Source organism: Fragaria vesca, linkage group LG6, assembly GCF_000184155.1.
Source record: "Fragaria vesca subsp. vesca linkage group LG6, FraVesHawaii_1.0, whole genome shotgun sequence".
NCBI classification, from domain to species: Eukaryota; Viridiplantae; Streptophyta; class Magnoliopsida; order Rosales; family Rosaceae; genus Fragaria; species Fragaria vesca.
The window spans coordinates 27203968-27214349 of NC_020496.1; the positions used below are offsets into that span (position 1 = coordinate 27203968).

General features: G+C 37.3%; 2 protein-coding genes across 3 annotated transcripts in view; one reads left to right on the forward strand and one right to left on the reverse strand.

Moving 5' to 3' along the window:
* The first annotated feature begins 1693 nt into the window (after nt 1-1693).
* LOC101314297 lies at nt 1694-6106 on the forward strand. 2 transcript variants are annotated; one of them, XM_004303842.1, is made up of 10 exons: nt 1694-1856; nt 1956-2060; nt 2429-2490; nt 2588-2671; nt 2783-2814; nt 2953-3034; nt 3141-3369; nt 4223-4450; nt 4589-4881; nt 5204-6106. In XM_004303842.1, the coding sequence occupies exons 1-10, from the start codon at nt 1833-1835 to the stop codon at nt 5559-5561; spliced, it is 1497 nt and encodes a 498-aa protein (XP_004303890.1). In that variant the 5' UTR covers nt 1694-1832; the 3' UTR covers nt 5562-6106. The 2 variants fall into 2 exon arrangements, with proteins under 2 accessions (XP_004303890.1, XP_004303891.1); XM_004303843.1 differs by lacking the exon at nt 5204-6106 and having other exon boundaries at nt 4589-4885.
* A 3177-nt stretch (nt 6107-9283) lies between these two features.
* LOC101295157 (histidine triad nucleotide-binding protein 3-like) overlaps nt 9284-10382 on the reverse strand; it is a 4386-nt gene continuing 3287 nt past the window's right edge. The window contains exons 3-6 of the mRNA XM_004305797.1: nt 10190-10266; nt 10027-10069; nt 9500-9598; nt 9284-9401 (exon numbers count right to left, since the gene is read on the reverse strand). Of these exons, the coding sequence (XP_004305845.1) occupies nt 9284-9401; nt 9500-9598; nt 10027-10069; nt 10190-10266 (337 nt within the window). The remainder of the gene's footprint in view (nt 9402-9499; nt 9599-10026; nt 10070-10189; nt 10267-10382) is intronic.

The following is a 10382-nucleotide window of genomic DNA, read 5'->3' on the forward strand; positions in this document are numbered from 1 at the left end:
TTTTTAATGTATGTTTCGATAAATATTTACTTATCGATAAATTATCTTGTATGTCATACATCTTATTAATTGTAGTTTTATTTATTAATTTGTAGCACAAAAGAACACAAAATATATGGAAGCAAGAGATGACAAGGATCAAAGGAAAGAAACAAAAGAGCGAGTTCAAAGGGCAAGATTGCTACGCGGTCGTGGAAGGTTTTCAAATGTTTCAAGACATTCCTAGCAACATGGAGATGCATGAGTCACCATTAACGGGAGCCGATTGTGAAAGGATGGCTTCACAATCAACTCAAAATGAAGAAGTTGATGAGCCTTCTATCAACTTGGCCCAAAATAGTGATGAGGAACCCCCGAATCCAAATGTGAGGCCTATTGGAAGGAATGCAACAAAAGAAGCCGCCCAGAAAGGAAAGAAGGCGGCCAAAGACGCGTGTCCCATGACATCCGCTGTTGTCACGATTGCAACCAACCAATCATCAATATTGCAATCGAGGGAGAAACGCGATGAGGCATACGCAAAACAATTGCAAGAGCAACAACAACGAGAATATATGCAATTGCAAATGGATCTTCGAAATGAGCACTTCAAACTCCAAGAGAGGGAAGATCGTATCAAAGAGAGAGAAGAAAAGATTATGGAGGTAAATCCAAGTACTATGTCACCGGGGCCTAGAAAATATTATTGGCGGTTAAGACAAAAAGAAATAGCGGAAAGGCAAGAAAATACAACTAGCGGATATCCCCACACATCCTTCCCCGGCGGATATCCCCAAACACCTTTTCCTGGTGGATTTCCTCAAACACCTTTCCCCGGTGGATTTCCTCAAACACCTTTCCCCGGTGGATATCCACAACCACCTTTCCCCGGGTTATTACTTTCCTCAACCACCTTCGACTAGTGACTCAACCAACCCGACCAATCTCAATGACCCTTCAAACACCGATTTCTTTTGTAATGAGGATGTCGATAATTAGACTTAGAAATTTAAATTATTGTATTTTTCTTTTCTTTTTTTCCTAGGCTTGTCTTGTCAATTTAAGTCATGTAATAAATAAAATTAATTTTAATGTCATTTTTTTTAAAATTTATCTATCATCTTTTTTATAATTTCAATACGTTATTCATAATTTTAATAACACATAAAATCATTATTCACATTCAAAATACATAATATAAAATTCAATAAACAGTCATTGTCACGTGGCAACCCAGAAACATAAATCGTGGATGGAAACTGTAGCCCAAAATCACTGTCACGTGGCGACCCAGGTCTCGCCCATAACCCAGGCCTTCCCAACGAAGACCCAGGGGGTGGACTTGCTCTAAGTAATCAATGACAAACCCAACATTATCGTCCTTAATATTAGCATGGGCAAGCCAAGGATTTTAGCTTGAATCACTAGAGTTACTCATGATAATTGAACAAAAAAACCTTTTTGAAAACTCAATGTCTCTCTTTGAGAGAATTAATTGGTCGATATTTTATAATCCTGATATTTTTGACGAATAATTCAGTTATAAAAATAATAATTATCATGTGTCCCATTATCATGTACCCTCGGAAAAATTCGTTAGTAGTTGGTAACATGGTACCATTTCTCTGACGTAGTACAGTGATAATTTTCCCATTTTTCCACATCGAGAAAACGTCAAAAATATAAAAGGAAAAATACTCTTACTTGTTTTGCTAAACAAATGTGGTGTTGAGAAAGTGACCTTGTTCACCTGCTAGTCCCAGAAACAAACCTACCAGCCTTACACAGACCTCAAAACGCCTCTCAATATCCCCCAAAAAACCTTCTCTCTTTCGATCCTCTCTCGATCTCCCATGGCCTCCAATGGTGCTTCTCCGGTCAGTCCCCCCTTCTCCTTCTTCTCTCTTCTTCTCCCAATTTGATTCAATTTCGGATTTCAATTCTGAATTTTTGTTTTGTTTTTGTGATTGGAGCAGAGAGTTGCAGACCCAGAGAATAGCTTGGAGAAGATCAAGCGCCAGCTCGCTTCCGGGTCGGGTCGGAACTTGCTCCAGGGCCCACTTCTCAAGCGATCCGAGACTGTAAGCTCCTGCTAATCTCTCTCTTTTTCGATTTATAGTCTTTACAGGATTCAATTTCGGCGTCTGATTTCAGCTCCGTAGGATCTAATAACTTACATTGCATAAGCTCCAGTTATCTGTTATAGAATTTGTATTAGTTCCAAACCCGACTTGTTCCCGAATCTTAGCTTGAATTGAGTTTCCATAATTGGACAGTTGTGACTGTGATTGTGATGACTGACATCAGCAATGCTGAAAGAGTTGACCTTGGGGCTGGTTTATGGCAATTTTTAGTTCATTTTTATGCTAGTGACTTGTGTTGCGTAGTCTTTTCCTGTGCTCTTTGGTTTGAAGATAAGCTGAATCAGTTGTGATTTTGAATGTAACAGCTGCGGAAATGGAACGAGCGGTGGGTGATCTTGGACCCAACAACAGGAAGAATGGAATACAAGTTAGTTTTTTTTTTCTTTTTGCAATTCTACTTCTGGCTTCAATTTAAGTCTTATAAATGCATAGGACTGATGCCGTGTGCTTTTGTTATGATTCAGGATTAGGAGAAATGAGCCGAGTGTGAAGGGGACCATTCTGTTTGATGCAAACAGCACAATCACCCTGTCTCCTGTGAACTTCCAGTAAGTTTGATCTTTGCATAATAGCTCGATTTGCATATTGTACATCTAAGCAGTTGTTAATGTCGATGATTAATAATGTGGCCTCTTCTTTTACCCTCTTTTGTTTTGCAGTGGGATGCCAAAGTATGACGGCTGCTGTTTCTGTATCCTTTTTCTTTTTTCCAGTAGTTTTAGTGATGCAGAACACATGAGGTTGTACTTTTTACTGCTATAGAAAACATTCATGTACGTAGATGGATCCAAATTCATAAACTTGCATGCTTCTTAACTACATTCTTTAGATATTGGGACCCCGCAGAAAAAAGATTATTTCCTTTGTGCAGAAACTCCCGGTGCAGCTAGAGCTTGGGTGTCAACGTTACAGTAAGTTTTGTCCCTTTATAATATGGTCTTGTGATTATGTAACTATTTCATTGTAGATAGCTTGTGTCTCATGCTCTTTTTATATTTATGCTCCTCTGGCAATCAGAGCAACACAGTTGGTACTAAAGGCCCATAAAGAAGCTGTGAATTCCTTGAGTGGCAATGGTTCAGCAAAACTAGGTACTGTTGCAGCAGTTGTTGCTGCTGCGAATTCAACTGCTGCAGAGAGTTCAAAGGAAATTGAAGCAGCAATGCATATCTCTTTGAGAAATGCTTTGGGAATGATAACCCAGAAGCCAACCGATGGTCCCATGGATGATTTTGCAGTAATGAAGGTACGCTGCCTAAATTCATATTTAAAATGTACCGTACAGTATGTTTATTAAATGTTTAGCTCTGGTTTCTACTTGATCAGTTCTCACTAGCATGGTTTATACTCTTAAAAGGATTTAATAAAAAGAATTTTTAACACTTACAGAAGGTAATACCTAATATACACCTATATTGTTAAAGCACCATTTGTGCTGAATAGAGATTTTAACATGGTAGAATATTGATTCTTTTCAAAGTTTTGTGAAAGCAAAATGGAGTTCAAGAAGAAATTTCTATTTGTAAGCTAGTCATTTTGTTAGGAGTATGGGGAAGTTTGGAGATTAAGGTTCGGGTTATAGTCGTTTAAACATTTGCTTCTGAGTGGTGGTGTACATTTGGTCAGGGGACTTGTATACGGTAGTTTCATGGTGGAAAGACGTTAACGCATGCCTGAGCTTAAGATAGTGACATTCCTTGTCAGTAATTTAACAGTATAGTGAGTGGAACCCTTGTCAGCAAGTCGATAGTATAGTGGGTGGAACCCTTGGACAATAGTTATCTTCTAAATTTGCCATATCCCTTTTGGGTACAAATTGTAGAATGATTTACAGTTGCATGCTTCAATCATCCAGTTGAAGGGTTTTAATAATAAGCAAGGTATTTAGTTCACTTGGCTAATTAAATAGAACTTCTGGAGCTTCTATATTTCAGGACAGAACTTAACCAATGCTTCTAAGACTGCCGTGTATGCCCATGCAATTTCCTTTTGCATTGCATTTGGCATCCGGGTACATATAGTGTGATATTTCTTTTAGTCTTGTAATCATTTGGTTGCACATGGCTTATGTTTTCTGAGTATATATCTCTGTTCTATAGGAGACACTGAAGGTTAAAGATGAGGAACTACAAAATTTGGCTCGGGACGTACGAGCACGTGATTCAACAATTAAAGAACTTGCAGAGAAATTAACTGAGACTGCTGAATCTGCTGAGGCTGCAGCCTCAGCAGCTCATACAATTGATGAACAAAGGAGAATTGCTTGTGCAGAAATCGAGCGTTTAAGAAGAGAATCAGAGAAGCAGCAGGAATCTTCCATGTCAAAGGTATTGATGAGGTTTCATTTGTCTTAAATCTTTTTCGTATTTATATTTTAAGCGATTATTTCCATCATAGAACTGATTTTTATTGTTAGAGCACTTTAATGGATCTGGTTTTACTTGTGGCTTTCTCTATATTTGTAGCTAAAAGATTCTGAAGCAAAGGTTATGGACTTGATCAAAGAAAGAGAGCAAGTGATTAGGCAGAGAGACTCTGCTCATCAGGAGGCTCACATGTGGCGTTCTGAACTTGCTAAAGCTAGAGAGCGTGTTGTGATATTAGAGGCAGCCGTTGTCAGAGCCGAAGAGAAGGTCAGGGTTGCAGATTCAGATGCTGAAGCTAGAATAAAGGAGGCTGTGCAGAAAGAGTCAGCTGCACTGAATGACAAGCAGGAGCTCCTTGTCTATGTAAATAAGTTACAAGCACAACTCCAGAGGTGAGATATCTTTTTTCTTTGCCAAATATATTAGTTGACTGGGGATAATAATGTGTTAATCCTTTAGTTCCTCAACCTTTTCTTATCAAGTTATTTTATCAATGATGGGGTACCAATGACCCCTACCTCTGGAGAAAGACCTAATGGCTGTGGGTAGTTCGATCATATGTCCTTTCCTTATTTTGGGCTTTGTGTTGTTGGGTTATGGATTGAATTAGTCTATAACGAAATTGGGTTTCTTGAGAAAGTCATTGTACATAGTTTATCTAGTTGCAAGTTATGCGGGTGCATAGTTAATTAACCATCTTTTCCTTGTCAACAGAGAGCATGTGGATAAGCAAGTGTTCGAGGAGAAGTCAGAGTCTTGCTCAGATATTGGCAATACACCCCTGACAAAACATATAGACTTATCAGAGGAAAATGTTGATAAAGCATGCCTTAGTGTTTCTAAATCAGTTCCAGTACCGGGAGAGAGTGTAGTTCACATGTCAGGGGATCAAGCCAACCTCCGGCCAGTTGGAGATGGTGAATGGAGTGATATTCAGGCCACAGAGTCGAGGATAGCCGATGTAAGAGAAATCGCCCCCGAATCAGAAACAAGCAGTTTAGATATTCCTGTTGTTAGCCAACCAGTTGGTAACCATCACGATCAAGGGGGAAACTCTTCTCTACAGCCTTGAAAAGTGATACGTGTATCGAGAAGACTACATAGAAGCCAGTTTATAGGAGAAACGAGAACTTTCTTGGTGTTTTCTTATTCAAAGAATTGATTCTGCAGAGGATACTGTATACATCTCTCGTAGTGCGTCTAACATTCACAGAAATGAAAAACACGTAAAACCCGCCTTTGTGTAATGGTTCCGTGTGGTTATGCCCAGTACATACAACAATTTCTCCCGGAGTCTATCCATACTGTTGTATTTGTGTTCCTTCTCAACAGAACTGTTATATTGAAGAGCTTCATCCTAAACTATCTATTGAGCTGATATTCTTCCGGCTGTTTTTCTTCCACCAGCTTTTCTTGCCCTCTTTGCTAGTCGTGGTATCTTGAACCATATAATGTCACAGCACGCTGACTTTCCAATTTTAACTTTGGTCACGTTTGAAGGATCTGGTGGTTTTGTTTCGTCTGCCTAGCAGTTACCATGTTTGCTTCGGTACTTCTCATTGCTCATCAAAACCAGAGCCATCGTCCAATGCACCACCACCTCCACCCTTCCGGACGATCCCAGGCCTATTTCATCCAGGGAACCCAATTGGTATAGCAAACCGTTGCCTTCTTGGTATTCAGAAAACATCTGGGATGTTTATGGAAATATATACAGACATGTTAGTCTTTATTGCTATAGTGGGAGTATGTAGTACTCTACTCCCTGCTTCTTGCAAGGCTTTCCTTGCAATCAAAGAGAGTTGAGTTTCTGCTGTAAATATAGCGTGGAATCATTTCATCTCCTCCATTCCTCAAGAGCATCAGATGAACAATGTTGAGGCTGGTTCTAGATCAGTTGGCATGTAGTAGTCACTTAATCACTGATCAGAGGATTCGTAATGCAGGAAATGCACTAATCTATTTCAATAATCAGCATAAATATAATTAAAATAATTAATGTCGTTAATTAATTCTTATTGTCTGGAAAAATGTCATTGGTGTTCTTACATGCATTTCTCGTTGGATGATTGATGTAAACAGAACTTACAAGGTGGGTTCTGTTTTTGTTAACATTTACCATTTTGTATAGTCACACAACTTTCATCGTAATGTTATCATGCTTCTCGTTTTCATTTCAGTTGTTTTATACATAATATACATATACATGTCCAAAGATGTAGAATTACTAGTGTGTTCATACGTTTGTTCTAATGGAAAGCAGTTAGTAGGACTCTATCTCTTTTCTAGGGAGAGCTTTCAATGAGGACCTTATAATGAGGACCAAGTGAGGACTTTCAAATAAACGGTTGGATCAAGATTTTGACTTTTAATTGATATTTTCTAACTCTCATGTGCATATAACCTCATTAGAAGTTCTCCCCCTTTTTCTATATGCTCAAGACCTCAAGTACTTGATACGTTGGAGAAAACCAATTCTAACTCAAAAAAAATTAAATTAGAAAACATCAACATGAAATTTTTGAATATCAATAAATATTAGTGAGGCAGTCAACCTCAAATGCGATGTGATTGTTGTCTAACCAATAAATCCTTTTGCCAAGGAAGAGACTGAGGGTATAATTCATAGTTGACTTAGAACATTTATGTAGTCCTTGTAATACAAAGCTTATTACCCTCCAATTTACCACATCCGGATAAATTTCTAAGCAAATTACGCATTTGATCTAGAGAGTGATGAGAGCAAATTACACTCAAACTATCCAGCTCAGGGACCTCAGTTTTGATTGTATCTACATTACATTTTAGTAAAAATTTGGCTAGTTACAAGGATTTTGAAGTGTCAATTGAGCTATATGATTCTTTATACATCAAACAAAACGATAGAATTCATGTTAAATGATGATAAATCAAATACAGTATCACTAACCTCCGGTGGCTGCTACTGAGCTGTCTCATATTGTAATGCAAGCGATGTTGATAGCACCGCATGAAGTGTTGAAAGTAAAGTAAATTTCTACGATGAACACCCTTATTATAGATCTATCATCATACAAAGCTGCCAGACCAATTAGAGTCATAACAATTAAATTAGCCTAAATATTATAATGTCTTTGGAAATTAAGATTACCTGAGGATAATCTGAGTGAAAAAAAAAAAATGATGAACCCTCGAGGATAATTTCATAGCAGAGAGCATGTCGTCAGGGGTTTGTCTTCATTTTGGTCGAGTTATATCTCATCATATCATATAGGTAGGTTATTCTTACTTTTAAAAAGTAGACATCCTCATTTCTCACTTAATTAAGGATATATAAATATGTATGTTAAAGATCAATACTATGCATCTTAGTGATCTTACACCATTCTTAAATATATGATTTTCCTACAAAATTTCAGTTAAACCAGAAAGAAACCACTTAACCTTTGATTAGTATCCATCTATGTGACGCTTTGTATCTGTTTGTAATGTTTAACTATTTGGCTGATGACCAAACAGTTACCAACATAGCTGAAACCTTAAACATGAAGCTAAAATATAAATTGATCGATGATGTTCGCACTTTTGGATGAGTGCGGATAGGACTTCTTTACTGCTAGCTATCAGCCCTCTGCACCACCACCTCCGGCCACCCTTCCTGACGATTCCAGGCATAGTAAAGTGCCGCGGTGCCGCCAGGGCGACCCGAATGGTATAGCAAAGTATTGGTATTCAGAAAATATTCTAGATTTCTAGGCTGTGTCTGGCCGGAAATTTACACGAGCATGTCATTAGTGGTAAACTTATAGTATCCCCTCCTTGTTGCAAGGCCTTCCTTACAATATATTTCCTTGATCCCCATTGCTCTCGATCAGATGAAAAATATAATGTTGATGCTGGATTGCTGGTTGTATATCAGTTGGGTCAATAAGCAGAAGTAAAACACTTGATCGACAAACATATACTTTAAAGTTGAACAGAATCACTACCATCAATCAAACTTCAAACGTTCAGACCCAAAAAAAATAAAATAAAATAAAATCAAACTTCAAATCGATCTCAAATATTTCAATTATTTTTGGTCGTTAATTGGATAACATGTGTCTAATGTTTACGTACTCTTATTAACACATAATCGTTTGTCCGAAAATGTCAGCTAGCTTTGCAAGTAACACAAAATAGTGTTCTTACTTACATGCACTTCTTGTTGAATCTAGCAATTATATTGTCAAGGGCACACCTTTTGCTATATGTAGAACTTACAATAATATAATGTCGTTTCTGTTTGTCTTGGGTTTTTCTTTATGTATAGCTAGTCACACAATTTTTCCTTGCGATGTTGGCAAGCTTCTCATTTACATTAAGTACATTGCTATGTGTTTATGCTACTGTTTTTTCATAATGTTTTGTCCCAACAGAAGGTAGCTACGCTATCATTTTTTCTGTTTACATTGTAATTACTTGTAATGTTGGAGAAAACCAATACTCGATCTTACAAAAGTAAACACCCACCACCAAATTTAGTTTATTTTAGTGAGAAATTGTTTAATTAAAAAAAAAATTAAATCGGAGTAGTGGCCATCAGGTATCCTCTACTTATTTTTATCTTATTAAGAAAATATTGGTGATGAAAATATTTCTCTAGAAATTTATAAGAATGAGATTAGGCAGCATCTCAATACAAGTTAACTACAGAGGAAAAGAAATTAAAATATGAACATACATAGTATATAAGTTATGCACTAACCTTTCACATAGTCTATCCTCTTGGTTACAAAATGTACGCACTTATCAAGGAAAGAAGAAGTATCATGTTCACCCCGAATTATAATACAAATCACATTTGTAAGGCAAAGGCTTAACCTTTTCCAAAAACTTTTCAGCTTCAATAAATCCAAATGATCCCACGGACAGATATTTTATATGTTTCCATCTGTTCAATTATGAATATGATAGGTATGTCTTAACAATGAATAATCGGAGGTAAAAGAAAACTAGAGCATAGTATTCACTAAACCCAAAAATACAGACCTGGGTGTATAAGGTAGTGCAAAACAATGGAGGTGAAGATGGTTGACAGAGTTAAATGGTGGTTGATGAAAGCCAAATCTGCCAAAAGAACAATAAGATCTCAGTTAAAGTTACACCAAGAATCAAACTTTTTTCTTTCATGACCATCATTTGCAGAAACTTTCACACTCGTACCAATTAGTTAGTATTTTGACTCCAGTTGAGCATGGCTTTATGAGATACGAGATCATTTATTCAACTTTTTCAATTATTTCTTTTTCTTGGCCAATTTGTTAGTAATCATTTTAAGCCTCACACAAGTAATTTAAAATATCATCGACCAAACGACCACCTGCCAAAGAAGAAAAGTGACAAATTGGTCCTTACATAACGCCAGTTACAGAACTTTTGAACCGTCTCATACTTCACCTGCTCAATTATTCATGAGTGATGTAGAATGGGTCCATAGACACCAAACTGGAAGCGGAAAGTTTCTGCAATTTGCCAGGCAATAATCTAGTGTTCCTGTACTGATGGCACTGAGGTGCGCTCTTTGTATCAGTGTTTTCCCCACTTTAAACATGTGACTTACTAAACAGAAAAAACATAAATAATGGATATAAGACTATGAAAAGAAAGAACTTGTTGATGAAAACAAAGGAACCGCATTTGATTGGACCATGCCATGTATCTTATAATATACATTATTACCCAAAGTGTAGTCTTCTGGTCTCCTTTGAAGATCATTAACAGTTGGGAAGTGATCCACAGGAATAACCAAGTAATGCCTGCAAGATCGTCACTTTACTCATTCAATCAAAATGATCATGTTGAATGGAATTGGAACCAGTTTTGCCAACCAGCAAAGCAAAGGTCGGTGGTCTCCATGACCATCCAATCAACT